The sequence below is a fragment of the Mus caroli genome, chromosome 1 (genome assembly GCF_900094665.2).
Source record: "Mus caroli chromosome 1, CAROLI_EIJ_v1.1, whole genome shotgun sequence".
Taxonomy (NCBI): domain Eukaryota; kingdom Metazoa; phylum Chordata; class Mammalia; order Rodentia; family Muridae; genus Mus; species Mus caroli.
Genome location: NC_034570.1, coordinates 58,842,381 through 58,862,166, shown reverse-complemented (window position 1 = coordinate 58,862,166; position 19,786 = coordinate 58,842,381). Strand labels below are relative to the sequence as shown.

Here is a 19,786-nt window from a genome sequence, read left to right as displayed (position 1 = left end):
GAGAATATCAACTTTTAAGCTGCTAAAAGGTTGTTGACCTTTGAGACCAATCCTAATAGAAATGTAACTAGGAAATCACACAGAGAGAGCTAGTGGTGATTTAGCAGAACATTAATTGCCAGGGGAAGGCCCTGTAGAAAGAATGTAATTGGAGCATACATTGGCAAGATAAAGTGTTTGGAGCAGGGCTGGGACTAAGAGAAGGTGAGCCAGGTTCTTGTTTTAGTATGGGATCTTCCAGAAGACCCTCGTGATTAAGATAAAGAATACTTTAATATAATATCCTCAACATGGAAAATAATGCTAAAGGTCCTGAATTTAGAGACGGGTCAGCATTACTATTTCTTCTTTGCTTGGGCTAAGCTCATTTCAGAGGAACATTCCAGTGAGGCAACTTATTTAGTATACATCTTTCTCCAGCTCTCAATGTGTAAGTCCTAAGCAGCCGAGCCTAGTCTTTGCCTTTTACATACTGAGTGAGGTGGGCCTGATCTGGACCACAGGACTGCAGGCCTAGCGTTACAATATTGTCAAAGGGGGAGCTAAGCTATGCTCACAGAGCAGTAACCCCTGTGGCCAGTGGTCTTCAAATAAGAGTCCTTAGAGGACAAGTGAGTCACCAAAAGGATTAATTTGTGAAGAAAAAGCCCCAAAGTTACAAGCAGGTTGTCTAAAAGACAAGGGCGCAACATAGACCAGGCCTCTTTTCCTTGGCCCTTCTTTACCGAGCATCGTGAGTCATTTTCCTTGGGTAAGAAAGCAAAGCCTGTAGACGGGCTGTCTCCATGCTGGTAGACGCTACAGCCCCACTGGCACACGCACAAAGTGAGCACAGAGACCTCGGACTTTCCTCTCCTGTTTTCACTGGCGCAGGTTTTAGCAATGATGTGTCTGTCAGTTTAGCCCAGGTGATGCTTTGTTGTAGTGGCCTGGTCTGTGCAATGTCACTTTCTCTCCAAACTACCTGTTTCTGACTCTTAGAGCCCCCGACTGCTGCTGGGGGCTCAGAGCATCATGGTCATTTTGACAGACCCTTGCCCATACTTTCACCCTCCTCTATCTGTTCCCAGGCCAAGGCCCAGTCAAGTTGAAAGTGGTGTAAGGGCCCAGCAGGTTCTCTCCCTATCCGCTCTTGTCTTAGCAGTGAATCCTCTCAGAGGACCCTGCTCGAGACAGCCCTAACCGACCTTTTACCATTAGATCACCCTGCCCGAGCAGGCCCTCGTGTGCTTTAGCATTCCAAGTTCTTTGCCAAGCACCTCTCCTTGCAGTGTCACTAGGGTGACTGGAGCATGTGGTTTCCAAGCATGCTCTGGTTTCTGACTTGAGTCGTTACTGACATGACTTTTTCTAAAATCCTTTCCCCTCAAAATCCAACAACCAGAAGTAATTGGTAAAGTCAAGTCATTGACTTAAAGAGGAAAACAAGAATGGAAGAATTGCTACATTTGGACTGGTTTAAATACACTAGAAGATGAATTGTAACCTTTCATTATGAATCCTATCTTACACTAATATACAGCCCGCCACTGAAATGTCTCGTAGGAAATGAAAAGGAACTTTACCACTCAGATCATGTCTTTTGGAAGTGCAGATCTCTCCTAGGTCTTTCTATTTACAACTCAAGGCAGATATTTAGTAGATGAAAAGCAGTCAGACTCCCTAGAATGGCACACATTATTTGCTTACTCCCTTAGCAAAATTCAAGATTTATTGCCTTTCAAGATAAATTTTGACTAAATATTGACTTTAGGTTCTCAATCATTGTTTGCCTGAAAGACCAATAAATCCTGACACCTCTCACCATGAGTTGGAATCGACTCAGTATTTATTAATTTATTTCATATAGTTTATAATTAAAACAGATTTTAACTTAAAAATTTTCACTTTTATATGGTAGTGTTTATCTGCATGTATGTTAGTGCACCACCTGTTCTCAGGGCCTGTTGTGGTTAGAAGAGGGCATCAGAGGCCATGGAGTTGGAGTTGGGAATGGTTGTGAGTCATCCTGTGGGAGCTGGGAATCAAACCTTAGTCCCTGCAAGGGCAAAAATGCTCTGAACTGCTGCTCCATCTTTCTAGCTCATGATTTATAATCTTAATAACAACATTCCACAAGATTGGACAAATACTGTAGAATTTAATAAATTTATGTTTTCAGTCAGCAGTAATCAATCACCTGATATGTGATATTCCCTTCATTTCTTAAATACAGTTCTTACACTACTATTAGTACAGTAAACATATTGCACATCAAAACTGATTCAGCTTTGAAATAGTCAATACAAAAACCTACCCCCCAACTAGAAAACTCAAGCCAAATGAAAGCCTCACCTAACAGCTTACAGCATACTTGAAATTTGTGATCCTATTCAGACAAGAAAAAAAAAATCCAATGGCTGACTTTTTTGGATGCTATATTTCTGCAGATCAATCAGTCAGTCAATACACAACGATAACTTGTAGGTAGCCTGTGTTTTGATGGTTGCTGTCTGCTGGTTCCAGTCTCCTCATCTCTCATATAGTAGATATAATGGGCACCAAACTCTTTCAGTGCATCAAGCACAGTACAAGTACTTTACAAGTAACATTTGCCACATTGCTTGTGTTGAGTGGAAAATTCCTTGGATCAGTGCATGCATCCCCCACCCTCCCAAAGGAGTTATTCACTCCTGTTATATTCTTAAGGACATCGCTGTGCTAGCAACAGCTGCCGTCCATTCTGCAAGTGCCAACTCAAGTTAACCTAAGTGTGTCAACCATGGTAGGGACAGTTTCTTTCCAAGCCTAATTTATGCTTTTGAACACGTGTCAGGCCTCAGACTGCACAACAGAACTTTATGAGCCAAGTTCTAGCCAATAAGTAGCGACATTTCCCTGTGTATAATCTCCCAGTGCTGTAAAATTTGTAGACGAACATAAAATGAAACCCACCAGACAAAAATTATTCTGTAATAAACAGAAGTGACTTTAGGATAGGTTTAGAAACAATTGGTGAATATGTTTTAGGGTTGTATTTAAGCCTGTAGAGCCTCTCCCAGCTATAAAGGTCATTTTTTAATAAAATATTTTCCATTATTCATTGACAGTTTTATACATACATATAAGGTATCTTGGTCATAGCCCTCCCACCCACTCTCCTTCTCCCCCCTCCATGGACCTTCCAACTCATTCCCCTCCTGCCTTTATCTTCTCTCCCTTCTCTTCCCTCCTTCCCTCCTTCCCTCACTTCCCTCCCTTCCCTCCCTTCCTCCCTTCCTCCCTCCCTCCTCCCCTCCCCTCCCCTTCCCTCCCTCCCTCCCTTCCTTTGTGGCTCAGTGAGTCCAGTTTATTAGTGTTGCCTGTGCCCAGTGGGTACAGAGCCATCCATCCAGCAGAGCCAGCGCCATGAAGAAAATGGACTCTCTTTTTCCCAAGCATCCATCAACTGCCAAAAACCTGTCAGCCATGGTTGGTGCTTTGTGAGTGCCTCCCCTATCCATACTGGAATGCTGACTGGCTTGATACTGTGCAGGTCTTGTTTATGTAAACCCAGCTGCTGCTAGTTTCTGAGTACAATGGCCAGGTCATGTCCAGAAGCCAGCATTCACAGCACTCCTCCCCATCCTCCGGCTCCTGTGTTCTTTCCATCTCTCCTTTCTGTGATGGTTCTTTAGCCTGGGGGGTGGGGGTGAGGTATTGATATAGATGGTCCATTTAGGGCCGAATGCTAAGCAGCACTTATTCTCATCGTTTTCACCAGTTTATGAGTCTTTATACTGTTTTCAACTGCAAAAAAAAAGTTTCTCTAACTAAGGTTGAGAACAGCACTAGTCTGTGAGTATAAACATATTTAGAAGACAGATTGATAACACTAGTAATTACCAAAACAATAATAGGTTTCCTCATAGGTTCCATGACCTCCCTACCCATAGATTGTTTGTTTGTTTGTTTTTTGTTTTTTTTCGAGACAGAGTTTCTCTGTATAGCTGTCCTGGAACTCACTCTGTAGACCAGACTGGCCTTGAACTCAGAAATCCACCTGCCTCTGCCTCCCAAATTCTGGGATTAAAGGCATGCACCACCACACCTGGCTCTTTTTGTTTGTTTGTTTGTTTGTTTTGGTCCAGGTATTCAGTACCAGGCATAAATTTCCTCTTGTGGCTCTGGCCTGAAATCCAATCAGAAAGTGGGTAATCACCCCTGCCATAACAGTCAGGCCGCTTGTATCTCGGGTATTTCGAGCTTCTGGGGTAATATCCCCTTATCAGTGAGTGCATACCATGTGTGTTATTTTGTGTTTGGGTTACCTCACTCAGGATGATACCCTGCAAATCCATCCATTTGCCTAAGAATTTCATAAATTCATTGTTTTTAATTGCTGAGTAGTACTCCATTGTGTAAATGTACCACATTTTCTGTAAATATTCCTCTGTTGAGGGACATCTGGGCTCTTTCCAGCTTCTGGCTGTTATAAATAAGGCTGCTATGAACATAGTGGAGCATATGTCTTTTATTACATGTTGGAGCATCTTCTGGGTATATGCCCAGGAGTGGTATTGCTGGGTCTTCCAGTAGTACTTTGTCCAATTTTCTGAGGAACTGCCAAACTGATTTCCAGAGTGGTTGTACCAGCTTGCAATCCCACCAACAATGGAGGAGTGTTCCTCTTTCTCCACATCCTTGCCAGCATCTGCTGTCACCTGAGTTTTTGATCTTAGCCATTCTGACTGGTGTGAGGTGGAATCTCAGGGTTGTTTTGATTTGCATTTCCCTGATGACTAAGGATGTTGAACATTTTTTTAGGTGTTTCTCAGTCATTCGGTATTCCTCAGTTGAGAATTCTTTGTTTAGCTCTATTCCCCATTTTTAAATAGGGTTACTTGATTTTCTGGAGTCCATCTTCTTGAGTTCTTTATATATATTGGATATTAGTCCCCTATCTGATTTAGGATTGGTAAAGATCCTTTCCCAATCCGTTGGTGGCCTTTTTCTCTTCTTGACAGTGTCCTTTGCCTTACAGAAGCTTTGCAATTTTATGAGGTCCTATTTGTTAATTCTTGATCTTACATTACAAGCCATTGGTGTTCTGTTCAGGAATTTTTCCCCTGTGCCCATATCTCTGAGGCTCTTCCCCACTTTCTCTTCTATTAGAGTCAGTGTATCTGGTTTTATGTGAAGGTCCTTGATCCACTTGGACTTGAGCTTTGTACAAGGAGATAAGAATGGATCAATTTGCATTCTTCTACATGCTAACTGCCAGTTGTGCCAGCACCATTTGTTGAAAATTCTGTCTTTTTTCCACTGGATGATTTTAGCTCCTTTGTCAAAGATCAAGTGACCATAGGTGTTTTGGGTTCATTTCTGGGTCTTCAATTCTATTCCATTGATCTTCCTGCCTGTCACTGTACCAATACCATGCAGTTTTTATCACAATTGCTCTGTAGTACAGCTTGAGGTCAGGGATGGTGATTCCCCCAGAGGTTCTTTTATTGTTGAGAATAGTTTTTGCTATTCTGGGTTTTTTGTTATTCCAGATGAATTTGGAAATTGCTCTTTCTAAATCTATGAAATTTTGACAGGGATTGCATTGAATAGGTAGATAGCTTTTGGCAAGATGGCCAGTTTTACTATATTAATCCTGCCAATCTGGTACAAGTCACAAACCCCATGAAACTCAAGAAGAAGAAAGACCATAGTGTGGATACTTCTATCCATCTTAGAAGGGGGAAACAAAACACCCATGGAAGGAGTTACAGTGACAAAGTGTGGAGTAGAGACTGAAGAAATGACCATGTAGAGAATGACTCACCTGGGAATCCATCCCATTTACTATCACCAAATCCAGACACTGTTGTGGATGCCAACAAGTGCTTGCTGAGAAGAGTCTAATAATAGCTCTCTCCTGAGAGGCTCTGCCAGTGCCTCACAAGTACAGAGGTGGATGCTCACAGCCATCCATTGGACTGAGCATAGGATCCACAATGAAGGAGCTAGAGAAAGTACCCAAGGAGCTGAAGGGGTTTGCAGCCCCATAGGAGGAACAACAATATGAACTAGCCAGTACCCCCAGAGTTCCCAGGGACTAAACCACAAACCAAAGAGCACACATGGTGGGACTCATGGCTCCAGCTACATATGCAGCAGAGGATGGCCTAGTTGGACATCACTGGGAGGAGAGGCCCTTAGTCCTATATAGGCTCTATGCCCCAGTGTGGGAGAATGCCAGGGTCAGGAAGTGGGAGTGGGTGGGTTAGTGAGCAGAGGGAGGGGGAAGGGGATAGGGCAGGGTATTATTCAGAGGGGAAACCAGGAAAGGGGATAACAATTGAAATGTAAATAAAATAACCAATTTAAAAACAAAAAACAAAACAGGCCGCTATTGGGCCAGTGAGTACATCTTGCCTTGCAGATCAGTATTGTATGCAGGACCCAGCACTGGGTAAGACTACTGATGGAACACAAGTACTCCCATGCTCCAACAGCCTACAGAGTACCCTGTGGCACTGGGAAAGTCAGTCAGAAGGAGGACATTTTCTAGTCAGTTCTATGACTAGCAACCAAAGTGTGTGATATCTTTAGCTATAGGGCCTTACCATTTAGTTTGTTATGTTGAACAACCAAGGACGTTGGCAGTAGCCTGTGTTGTTTTGGAAGCATCTGGGAGCAACCAGCTATAAAGTTTTCATGCCCTAGAAAGAGAATTCACTACCAAAGTATTTAAAACCTTAGGAAGGATATAAATTTAAACCTTTGCAGTCTAAAATGGATCGATAATTTTAACTATCTCTTCATATTAGTAATTATAGTGGCAAAAGATTGAGTTTTCCTTTTGTTCCTTAGTTTTCAGATGCTTATGAATACTGTTTGTCTTATAACAAACCACATGAACATACTCAGTGTTATGTTCCATGGCCTTCATCTAAATGTTCAGTGTCTTAATGTGTTCTATGGTTAAATAGATTCCCTCCTCTTTGTGGGTTACTGACTTGTTCCAGAGACCCAGAGGTAATTTGGATATTTGAGACAGGAAAGGGGTTGAGTCAGTGATTGTATGTAGGTGTTTTCAGATTCCTTTATTCTCTGAACCCCTTTTCATTCTGCAAGTAGGACTGCAAAGGGTCATTTCTACCATGCTAATTGAGCTGTGTTGGGTAGCCACTCCTTTCTGCTGTGCAGGATACAACGCTAGGGCCCATGTTTGTTTTCCTTCAACTTTATTTAATGCCAGCTTTACATTGAAAAGATTGCTCATGCTTATATTAGACAGTCCTTCATTTAAACACTGCCTATATTTTGGCTAATCCCAGGCTGGATAAACAGAACATCTCATTTATGCCAAATATAGCAAATATAGCAGTTTTTTAAAAAGTATATATTCAACACAAACTTCTTGTTGTTTGTTTGTTTTTAGGATAGACTCTTACTGTGTAGCCCTAGCTGTCCTGGAACTCATTATGTAGACCATGCTGAACTCACAGAGATCTGCCTCCCAGGTACTAGGATTTAAAGCGTGTATTACTACATGCCCAGCTCAACACTGACTCCTACTAGTAGATGGTTATAGACAGTAAGCTAGGGAAGCCACGTTGTTTATGACTTTACTCCCAATTCTGGACGTTTCTTTCTTCAGCACCTGATGTAGGGTAGGGGTCAGACCCAGGACTTTCAGCCATTCTAATCAAGGGCTCAACAACAGAACCACATCACTGGTCTTTACCACCCCTAATGGTTGTACAATAACAAGTCATTGGACCTCTGCTTCATTTGGGGAAAAATATAGTCTCAAGAAAGTCCAGACCTTGAAGCCACACAGAGCTTTTAAACATAGAGCTTGTTTATGGCAGCTGACTGGATCCTGCCAGGACACTGCAGGGAAAGAAGGATGGAGAGCCCGTTCCACAGCCTGGTCGTGGACGTTGCATTCTGTCCAAAGCTATGGAAAAGAGGCTGCTGGGAAACTCTTCAAATTCCCGTCTGCTTTTTCCTTTCTCTCGATCCCTTTTTAAGGACCGGGTCTTGTATATACATACTCACGTGATCCTCTTGCTTCAGCCACTGGAGTGTTGGGATTACAGATACCATGATATCTCAGGTAGGCTTCTTTATGGTTTTGTTTTTGTTTTTTTTCTGTTTTTACAGAGAAAACGAAAATGTATTCTCTTTGTCTCATTCTTCCCTTCCTGTTTTAGAAGCTAGGGTCTCTAAATGATAGCCCAGGTTAGCCTTGAACTCCTTCCTGATCCTCCTGTCTCTTCCTCCCAAGTGCTGGGATTATACACCACCACCCTCAGGCTTTTTCTCTTCCCTTTTTGCAAAAGCTCTTACTTCTCTTTCATCTTCTTGTTCTATTTCTTATTCTTTAGGGCATTTCTACCGGCTAAATACAAAGCAAAATATTGCCATGACCTTATGGAAGTGTATGCATGCTCATGTTGCAGGATAGACAGTGGCTTGGAGTAGCTAGCACTTCCTTGGTGACATAGCCTCACCTAGGAATGGGCCCAGCCTCAGCTCTTCTCCTTCCCTGGCGGGCCTCTGGGTGCCCTGGTCTAGGGTAGGCAACATAAGTTGACATCTATTAAGCAAGGAGAAGGCTGTTGGCCGATGCTCAAGACCTCAGCCTCAATAACTCCATATTGCAGCTGGCCAAGCTAAGTAGGTACATTTGTGAGAAGAAAGATTGTGCTTTGTGGAAAAGTATGCCAGAATTTCTGTTCCAAGCCTAGATAGACTCTTTTGGATGTCTTAGTAAAGACTGTTTGCGAAATGGGCTGTATATGCACCAAACAGGGTTCTGGGTAAATGGTAACATTTGTTTCCAAAAGAGTATCAGGGGGAGCTAAACTCTTAGAGTGTGTGTTCATTAAAGATGTGAAGTGGGGTGGGAAGCAGAGGGGAAAAAAAGGCCAGTGAGCTCTCTTGTGAAATACTTTTTTGTTCTTATGAATTGAACACTCTGAAAAGTTTCAAAAAGAACCTGAGAGAATGCGTTTGCTTTGATCTGACATGTAGAGTGTCCCCTTCCACAAATGCCCTTGAATTTAGAAAGTTATTGAAAAATCTGTTTGAAAGTACATAAAATATATGTAAATAAGCCCTAATTAGTTATTTCAATTAATTATTGTCTGTCTACTTTTCAGCTCTATTTTCCCCCATAATGTTGCTTTTCAGGGTCCACTTTTGGCACTCTTGAAAAAAATGTTTCTTAACAGTCATTTTTAAGAAAGCACACTTTCCCCTGTTGAAAACCTCACACACACAATGATAAATTAAAATCCCAGATTGTGCCTGTTTGTGAAGAATTGCTTCAGATGTTTTCAGTTCATGACCTGCAGTATGACAGTAAAGGAAATTTCGCTGTCAATCAACAGAGCAGGGTTTCCTTCTTGAAACAAATGATAGGTACTGCCTGGAAGACAATAGCTTTATATCAGGTCAGTAGCCTCTTATCTTCCTCCGGACCACCCTGTCTCTTTCAAAGGAAAGTACATTGAAATCAAGGCTAAAGAGCTTTAATTCTCTCTCAGCTGAGCAGGAGGCTTCCCAGTAGTACTGAGAGCTCTGGGGATCGCTGGGTGTAGAGCTCTTGCAGAGCACATGCAGATCTTCAGCTCCATCCATTCTATGGGGATACACACTTCTAGACTGGGCTCAGGGTTCTTTTCCACAGTGAGGTTTAGAAATTTCCATAGTGATGACCAAGAACTGAAACTATCAGTTTTGGAAGACATGACAATATAATTTGCACTGTCATTTAGAGCTTCAAGGAACCAGCCCCAGCCTTTATCCATCAGAGTCCCTGGAAAGGAAGGGAAACATGCTCATGAGAAATATGGATTTGGGGGTCCTACCCCGACTATACCAAATCAGAATTGTTTTGGGGAGGGCTCTACATTTGTCACAAACAGCTAGAAAACTTGGATGCTCAACTGAATTTGACTGTCCACCGGTCTTAGCTATCCAGTTTATTTTATTATGAGGAAGTAGGCCTAGAGAGTTGGATGGGTCAGGTTCACATCATGCACTGGACAAGAGTGCTCCGTGCTCCAGGCTTCCAGGGCTCTGGATTAGCACTTCTCTGTACACCAAGTGTTCAAAGTAGTCTCCAGCATGCAGACAGGTTGGAAATGACTTAAGAACTGAGCGGATAGCGTGATTCCACAGAAAGCAGTGAAGGCTCCAGGACCACAGGTAGGAGTTACAGTGTTGCCCACATCTAAACTAAAACCCCAGAGAGCCTTAGATGCATTCTCTCAGCCCTCTTCCTTACCTTCTGTGAGCTCAGAAACCTGTGTGGAGTTCTGAGAGTGTTGAGCTTGTCTCAGTGGCACATGTAGTTGAATATCCACTTAGGGCCTGTGTGCCCAGTTGAAATAATAAATAATTTTAGACTATATGTTTTCTTATGCATATTTCTATATGCAAATTTGTTTCTTAAAATGTTGCATATATATGTTATAGGACATTATAGTAAAGTCATTAAAATTGCAGACTGGCAAGCCTATTACTATCTATTAGTATCTAGGAGATGCTTACTAGTATTTAATATACACCAAGCAATTGAAACCCCAAACTTACCTAATTAATTTTTTCAGTGTTCTATGGTGGGAATTTGCCTGTAGCGATGATCCTGATTTCGTGTTGCAAGGTTAGTCACCTCCTAATCCATTAGGAAGATCAAATTCTGTTCTGCTTACTGCTCTAAGGTATAAGTGGGACCTGGGAGAATGGAGCTGATAAATAAGGCAGACTAAAGTCTCATACAATAGCCAACTCTATTCAGGGCATCAGACAACTTATATGGAAAAACATGGTTTTCCATAGAGGCGTAGAAGTAAATGACAGTAGCCATTTGTGATGCGTAGTCTGAAGTAAACCCTTCCTATCCACTACACCTGGGAAGAGTAAACAGACACTGTCTGAGAACAAGTCTAGGGTCATAAAGAAACTCGGGCCACAAGTTTGTGTCTTGGTTTCTTGGAGTTTTCTCAAAGCACTCAGAAGTCTTCTCACACGACTCCATTCTTGATTGTGCTCTGCCACTATGTATTTTCAGTGTTTACTCAGTTTGACTGTCTGCTAATTATCAGGAGCAGGAACGGGCTTTAGAATAGGCACCATATTTTAATAGGAATAGTAATGAAAGCAGGCTACTTGAGGAGGCAGGCAACAAGGTTCAAAGGATCAATTTTGGGAGGGGTATAGGAAATCAGTCTTTTATATGTAGGTGTGTTATATGTGCCAGAGGGTTCCTAGTTTATCGTGCCTTGACATAAACATTTATTGGTTGTCTACTATGTGTTAAACTCTCTGTTAAGTGCTGAGGTTAAAGTATATCTGAGAAGTTTACAGTCTGCCTTGCTGGAGAGGCTCATAAAAATGCATCACAGTTCAGGAGGCATGTGCTCAATGCCAGGTGAATAAAGCAGTCTGAGTGCAGCAAGTAGCATTCTGGCGTTTACTACCCAGGACGCTGACAGCATCTCCTCCAGCAGACAGAAGCTCCTGTGGCCCTCATCGTCTGCCCAGAGTTTCTCATTCCTCAGCCAGCCTCAAAAGTGGGCCCATAATGATTCTGTTGCTACTCAGGAGTTAAGAAAGGATAATAATTTTAAGAACTACAAGAAGTGGGAGGGGGAGGTTGGGGGGAAGGGCACGGGGGACTTTTGGGATAGCATTGGAAATGTAAATGAAGAAAATACCTAATTTCTAAAAATGGAAAAAAAAAAAAGAACTACGAGATCTACTTATTGGAGTACGCCACTAGGAATTTCATGTTTTAATCCTCTCTGCTGATAGAAACAGGATTAAGTTCTCAATACAAGGATATCCCGTGAAATGGAATGGCGATTAATGCCATCTTATTTGTGATGGAAACTTTTAGCTTTGTGGTATTCTCACAGAATTTTTATGTAGATCTTTGTAGGTAGGCAGTTTGTATTAAATAAATGTGGTTTTGTAACGGTAATGGGTTTTTAACACTGCCACATTATCCATCATCACAGTCATCATCATCACTGGAGGAGTAGCTCAGTTTTATACTTAGATCATGAACTTGTGTCAGATCTCTTTCTGTATTTCTGACACCCAGCCGCGAGGAGTGCCACCTCATGGGAAGGAGTTCTACAGTGAGAAATGTAAAGACACCTCAGAATAGTGATGCTGTTTGCAGAGTATTCATCAGCCTTGCTGGGCTTCTGAGGGGTAGGATGCTTGTGCCAGGGTTTCTGTGTTAATAAAAGGAAACCAAGGCAACCTGGTGTCTTTGGGAGCAGGGCCCTGGTTATTGCCAGGTGCCCTGACAGTGCCTGGACAGTGCTTATAGAGTCAGGAAACCCCCAGGAGAGGAAAAGGGCACGAACGGTCAGTCCCCTACCAGCAGCCAGTGGCCTTGGTAGCCGGCAAGGCTTGTTGAGGCAACAAGCACTGAAGGCATTGGGAGAAGCTGCTGTGTCTGCTGTGTTGAGGGTGCAGAGAGCACAATGGGTAAAGGTGGATGTGGAAAGCTCTTGGGCTGGAATAAGGTTATATATCCAAAGGAGAGGCATAGGAAGGAGTGCTGCAAAGGTAGAGAAAGTCAAATCCAGACTCCACTGACATTTTTCAAGCAAAGAAATGCTGTGTGTCGGTTTGCAGTCCAGCTGGCACCAGATCCAAGCTCTACCTTTGATTTGCTGAGTAATCTCTCATAACACATTTCACATGGAGAAGTCCTTCCTTTCTTCCTCTCTCTGTCCCTACCTTCCTTCCTTTTCTTCCTTTTATTGTTTTAATTTTTTGTCTTGGTTTAGTTTTGATTTTCTTTTTGTGGACAAAATGTCAAGTCCCACAGGCTAACCTCAAACTTGATATATAGCCAAAATGACCTTTAACTTCTGATCCTCTTCCCTCTGTCTTTGAAATGTCTCTAGATGCACGTGTCACCATATCACAGTTTTATGCTTTGCTGAGGGTTGAACTTAGGGCTTCTTCTATGCTCGGCAAGTATGTCACCAGCTGAGCTATATCCCTAGCTCCTGGTCTTGTTTCTTTGAGACCGGGGCTAGCTACGTTGCCTAGGCTGCTTGGAACTCTGGATCTTACCATGTAACTGACACTGGCCTTGAACCCCAGATATGTGCCCCAGGTTCTGGGACTGCAGGGATAGACCATATGCCTGGCTCCAGGTTTTTCATCAGTAAAAAGAGGTCTCTTTTCTCAGAGATGTATGTAAGCCAAACAAACCTATATTAGAAGCTCCCAGCTAAATATGTAGTATGAATTAGTTTCTGAAGAAGAAGGTGATAAAATAAAGGTAGCGTCGTGGAGAAACTGCTCCCTGGTAACCATGTGCAGAAGAAACTGAATCAGAGAAGGCTAAGGACAAGGTTCTAGTTAGGTGACACAGTGTCTGTTCCTCAGGAGGGCGACTCTCAGTCTTGGAAGGAGGGGACACATTGGTCCATGTGCTGTCTGCAGCTTTTCTCTGCTACAGACGCCATTGAACTTAAGGGCTGTAAGCATCAGCAATCATTGTCTTTTGCCTTGAACAGGGTGCCAGCGATCTATTGGTCTCTCTAACGGAAAGGCCAAGGTGTGCAATTACAGCGGGTGGTACTACTGTAGCAGCTGCCACGTGGACGACAGCTTTCTCATCCCAGCACGCATAGTTCACAACTGGGACACCTCAAAATACAAGGTAGGTGCCAACCTTGGGTACACTTAATGGTGGCAATTTGGGTGTTTGTAGGTGGATTTTAAAGATAACAGAGGCAAATTTGATTAGATAGTATTATAAAAACAAAACAAAAATAAAAAACAGGATCTCACGTTGTAGTTCAGATTGGCCCCAAATTTACATTCCCTCTGTCTCTAGTTGACAGAGTTGAGCTGATAGACACGTCCCATCCATCATGCCCAATTGTACCACCAGACTTTATCTAATGCTTCTTACCCATCTCACTGTTTAAAGAGTTTTTTATTATGATTCTTAATTTCTTTCTTTCTTTCTTTTTTTTTTGGGGGGGGGAGGAGGGGTTTCCAGACAGGGTTTCTCTGTGTAGCCCTGGCTGTCCTCCAATTTACTCTGTAGACCAGGCTGGCCTCAAACTCAGAAATCTGCCTGCCTCTGCCTCCTAAGTGCTGGGATTAAAGGCATGTGCCACCACTGCCCAGCTGATTCTTAATTTCTTAATTTTAAAATATATGTATATCTTTTGATCTATTTATCTGTCTATACAAGTTTTTGCCTCTAGGTCTTGATAATTAACTATAGGTGTTAAGAGAATTCTGTAAAGTTGGAGGCCTCTCTTGGATTTTTATTAGAAAATGAAGACTGAACATGCCTCTGATCTCTGGAGAAGACATTTGTGACCCAAAGTATTTTTTGTGATCAAATAGCGCTGATTCAGGTGAAGGCCAGCCAGTTTTCAAGCATGTTCAGCCCTTGGAACTGGGATTCTAGGAGAAGCCGTGAGGACTTTTGAGTGGCAGCCCCCCTGAAGGAAGAGTTCAGTTAGTGGTCCTCAAGCACTTAGCAGAGCTCCTGTTTATTAAAAAATGCGAGCTCATGGGAAATGTTGGGATAAGCTAAGAGCTTTGCACAATAATGACTAGCAGACAAGGGAGACACCCAACTAGTATGAATAGCACAGTTGTTAGCTGTAAAATGCAAGTCAACAGGGGAAGAGGAACGCTCAAGACATGTTGGGTCATCCTAATGTAAGAGGGTAGAGAGAAGAGGGGCAGCAAAGGGTAGCAGGAGACCAGGGGTGAATGAGCAGTGAGGTAGAAGGAGCCAGGCAGCCTGACAAGCCATGTGAAGAAAGTGTTTCCAGATGAACTGTGACAGATGCTGATAGGTCACATAAGATGAGCCCTGAGGACTGACCATTGGCTTCAGTCATGTGGAGGTAATTAGAGACCCTAATGAGAGCAGCCTGAATGGAAAGGCAGGAGCTGAGTGAGATCTGACTGGAGCGGGCTCAGCATAGAATAGGAAGAAAGAAAGAAAGAAATGACAAGAATAGGAGAAGTTTTACTCAGAAGGGAAGAAGACTATGGGGAGGGACTCAAAGTGGAGCGGGGTCAGTTGGGTTTGACTTTTTGTTTTAATAGAAAAAAATAATAGCATGTTGTTTTTTTTTTTTTTTTTAAGCTTGTGTGAACTCCCCAGGAAAGAGGAGAGAGTCTGGAATAATGAAGTTGAGAGGGAGAATGGCATCCTGTAGACAGCAGGGGAGTTGGCCAGTGGCTGAACCACAGAATGAGAGAAAGGAGTCTGAGATTGTGGGACGGGTTGGAAGCTCATGGAAGCTCTTTCTGTTTGCACCAGTGGTTTTGGTCAGATTTCTTGGTTTCGATATGTGTGATCTTAAGAGATTGAGTTTCCGTCTGGGTTTCTGTGGAAACTTTCCTGCTAATAAGGAAAACTGGTTGATGAGGATATAGCTCCATCAGCTTACCTGCAGGCTTCTCTGAGCCACATGGTCCTCAGCCATAGTCCTCCTACAGAAGGTCAGCCTTAGCCCCTCTTTTCCCCATCATGGTTTTACCAGCTCTGGTGGATTGGTGTTAATTAGACATTTCTCCAAAGAATGCCTCAGCCCTGTCTCGAGTGTATGGTTAGTGGGAGACAAATTTCTTGAACTCTCCCAAGCTTCAGTTTGCTAATATATAAAATGAGCCCAGCCTGTCTAGGTTCAAGTCTTGGCTTTGTCGCTTACTGGCGTGTGACCTGGGTAAGTTATTTAGGCTCTCAGTGTTTTAGTTTTCTTGTTTACAAGATGAGGATAATATCACCTTAAATATTCCCACTGGTTGAATGGCTGACATATGTGAAGATAGTAGACTAGTGCCCAGCACACGTAAGCACTGTGCTTTTTTGTAATGCACACATTTATACTTGAGAGTTGCGTGGAATAGCTTATTAAAAGAAAAACACAAAAAGGTTGGTGACTTGAGCTCTCTCAGGGATCCCATCCTCTTATTTGAGGGCTAGATAGATGGCTCAGTGGTTAAGAATGTTTAATATTCTTGCAGAGGACCTGAGTTCAGTTTGCAGCACCCAAGTCAGACAGTTTACAGCTGCCTGTAACTCTAGCTCCAGGGGACATGACACCTTTTGTGGACCCCTTGGGCACCTACACTCACACGTGTACATTCTTCCACACAGACATTTAATTACAGTGTTGTTGGTGATGGGGGGTGGTAGTAGTTTTTAGTTTAGTTTAAAAGGAAAAGCACTACCAATGGGCTGGAGAGATGGCCTAGCTAGACTCACAATCAAAAATGTAAGAAATGGTGTGATCAGTACTTACAGAATGGGAGTTAGTATTCTCATCACCACCTTATTTATATAATTAATTGCCTGCTATGTGTTTTCTCTGTGAAGGTGGGCTGAGGAGAGAGGTGTGGCTTAGCACAATTGATGATACACACCAACTGTGTAAACAGAAGTGGCTGTGAATGACTGAGAGTGAAGCCTATCCCATGGGCACCTCAGACTCAACACTCTCTACATTCTCCATGGCCTTCATCATACTCACCAAATGCATACTGCCTGCAATTGCAGATGGAGATATTCATAGTCATACAAATGGCCCCACATCTCCACTGCCAAGCATAGAAGACATCCTTGATTATTCCCTCTACCAGTGTGGGAATGGTACATGTGTCCTGGCAATACAAGAACCAAGACTTAATTTTAACTTGAGGTCATGCTCTCAGCCCCACTACACACATACTCTGAGGACTACACACATGTTCTCAATAGCAGTCACACAGAAGTTGGCTGCCTTCTAGTGGTACTTCTTCCCTTACTTCTGGTCCTAATGGTCTTTACCTCAGGTGCATTTCCTACTCAGCCATGTCTTATTTTTTCATCTTACAGTAGAGGTAATAGTAATACGTATGCCATAACGCTGCTCTTTACTTGCATTAGTCACAGAAGGGCCTAACACAGTGTCCAGGGCATTATAAGTGCTCAATTAGTGCCAGACCTCCCCATAACTCTCTTCAGAATTAATACAGTTCCCTTTGCAATCTCTAGTCCCTCTCTGGTTCCCTTTCCACATCCATTCCCACTAGTCTCTTCCTTCCTAGATAGAAAATCCCTTCTATCCTTTTGAATCCCTATTCTGCCAGCCTGGCTCACACCTCTTGGCTTCCTTTTGCCCTCACCTAGCCCAGCAAATCCTAAAACCTGACTTGAACTTTATTTTCTCCCCTAATTCTTTCCTTCCTCTCCTAGACAGTTATCATGGCCTCCTTCTGTATCTTGTACTTGACACTTCCAATATAGACTATAAGTATATTATTCGTGTGTGTATGAGATAAAAACATATGTAGGGAGGCAGGCTGGTTGAGTTCACTTTACATTAATATGCTTGGAGCAGAGCTTTAACAGCTAACACTGAGAGAGGTAGACCTGGCCCTGTGGTTCTCTGAAAGCAGAATGCCTATTAGTCAATAGAGCAAAAGCAAAAAGGAGGTACTGACAGCAAATAGCCAAGGCATGCATAGTTCTTGAGGGCCATGGCTGTTCACAGAGAGCTCTGAAGACTGCAGAAACTACCAGTCTAGCTGGTGCTGAAGGCTGGGATCTTTCTGTAAGATGGGCCATGTTGTAGTGGCCCTTAAATAACTAGACTTGATTTGAGGGAATAGGTAGCTCATTAAAGATATTTATTAGGTACACTCACTTCATTCACGCTGCACATGAGGAGTCAGATCTCTGCTTCCCACATTCTCAGTGGACCAGGGACAATTTTACTGCAGGAACACAGCCAGCTGATTTTATCTGGATCATCTGTCACTGGCATTGAGGAACTATATTCCATTTAGTCCAGCATCTGTCTGTCTTTGCTCAGATACCAGGAATTAGCTTAATGCTCCTAATTGTGAGGATCAATTTAGACCTATCAGTTTCTAAATCCAGACATCGTTCTGTTAGATCTGCCTACTGTCCTTAATAGCAACTACGTGACTGCTTGACTACCCGTTGAAAAAATGGTTTTGCAGAGCAGAGTGAAATTGTCTTCTTTAGCATTTCCTGGCTGCCCTCTGGAGTATTAGTAATTGTAATTACTTTCAAAAGCAGGATTGCATCCATTTCTGGTGTTTGTGCTACGGACTGAACTGGGCTTCGTGGTTGGAGAAGGAGTTAAACCTATCCTTAAATTCTATAGCCATTTTCTAATGAAATTCTCTTTGAAGGTAACTTCTCTGCTCCCCATTCAGACCAATCAGACACAATTCAGAACACTCAACTCTCCTACCATTTCCCCATAGTTATGCTTTAAAGAATGTTTTGTGTGGTCCTAGCCTGAATATTCACATTCCATTTAGTTAGGGGTTTTCCATGTTACACAAGCCTATCTCTCCATCTTGAGAGGCATTCAAGACAAACTGTTGCCTCTAGCTGCCTTTCCTCTTTCTTCATTATTGACTCTAACTGTGTTTAAACTTAGAAATAAAACCAAACTGTTAAAATTGTGTCTGAAGTAAGATTGTGTGGTTCAAAGGGAATGTGGGTCCTGCCCTCATGGCTGCTTTTACTTCAGTGGAGTGGGCAAGATATTAAACAACTACATAAACACAAAACTGACTTTGGACATGAAATACTTATGCATGTTTGTCATTGTTTTAGAGTAGAGCTCAAATATGAGCGTACATGCCTGTGCAGCCTAATTGCATCATAGTCTGTCTCTGTTTGCAGCCTACCTGCCTTCTGACAGGAAAGAAGGATGGAGGAGGGACAGGGAGCACTTCTTTTATAGAACAGTGAGCAGATAAGTTATGGCAGAGTAATTAAAAACTAAAGGAACTGTGACTGCAGACTACAGAGCACAGAGCAGAGTGTCCAGAGTTCTGAGTCCTGGCTCCACTCTGCCATGACATGACCATAAATAAGTCATCTGGGGTCTCTAGACTTGAGTAAATACAGACAGTGAATTCACTGTTTTCAAAGTGGATTCTGTGCAATGCTCACAAGTTTGGCACTGGTGAGTAGGGCTCTGTTGGAAGGCTACCGTCTTGGTGAGGATTGGAAAGAGCCAATGAGTTTACAGTTTGGTAAGAGGAGACAGTGAAGTCAGAGAAGGTTATTCTGCTTCCAGTTGATGAGTGGAGCATAGACCAGCCTTTCTCCCATTCTTCTGCCCACAACACGGCTGAAACCACACAAAACTGTCTATACTGAAGTAGACTGGAGAAGGAGATGGGTTAGGCAGGTAATCCTTAAACTGTCCTGTCTATACTGAAGTGGACTTGAGGAGTGGATATGTTAAGCAGGTAATCCTTTCCCCCTCTCCTCGTCTTCCCCTTCTCTTCTTATTCCTCCTCTCCCCATTCTTCCGCCCCTTCTTGTCATTCTGTTGAGCTACATTCTTAACCTAACCCAAGCAAGTGTCTAGAGTTTGGATATGAGAATGTGTTTCATTTTGAATCACCGAGAAAGTGCTATGTAGTCTATTTATTTTCCTAACACCGAAGAAATCTTTTCTGTGGGTCTAGTAATCCTGGGAATATAGATTGAGAAAAATTGACTAGATTATTTTTTCCTTTCCTTGTTATGCTAAGATCATGTCCTCCTATGTTTTCTTTGGCCTTTTCCTCCTTTAATAAAAACGGGGTCCTTAGCACCACTGCGTCATTCCCAAATTGCATCTGTGGTTGACTGTTTGTTTCCTTTGCCCATTACTTCTTTACCCAGGGCTGTTTTGTGGGTGAACATGCCAGAACAGTATTCCAGAATCCTCTCTCAGAATTATGCAAACCTGAGCAACATCCAGTAACTCTACAGTTCAGAGGTAGTTGTTACATT

At 42.7% G+C, this 19,786-nt stretch overlaps 1 protein-coding gene across 4 annotated transcripts in view; it reads left to right on the top strand.

The window, feature by feature from the left end:
- The window catches only part of Plekhm3 (pleckstrin homology domain containing M3), a 169,481-nt gene that overhangs the window by 50,936 nt on the left and 98,759 nt on the right, over positions 1-19,786 (top strand). For 3 of the 4 annotated variants that reach the window (XM_021171504.1, XM_029477340.1, XM_029477337.1), the window contains exon 4: positions 13,515-13,660. In XM_021171504.1, coding sequence (XP_021027163.1) covers positions 13,515-13,660 — 146 coding nt within the window. Of the gene's footprint in view, positions 1-13,514; positions 13,661-19,675; positions 19,773-19,786 lie in introns of all 4 variants that reach the window. The other variant, XM_029477346.1, reaches the window with a different exon arrangement.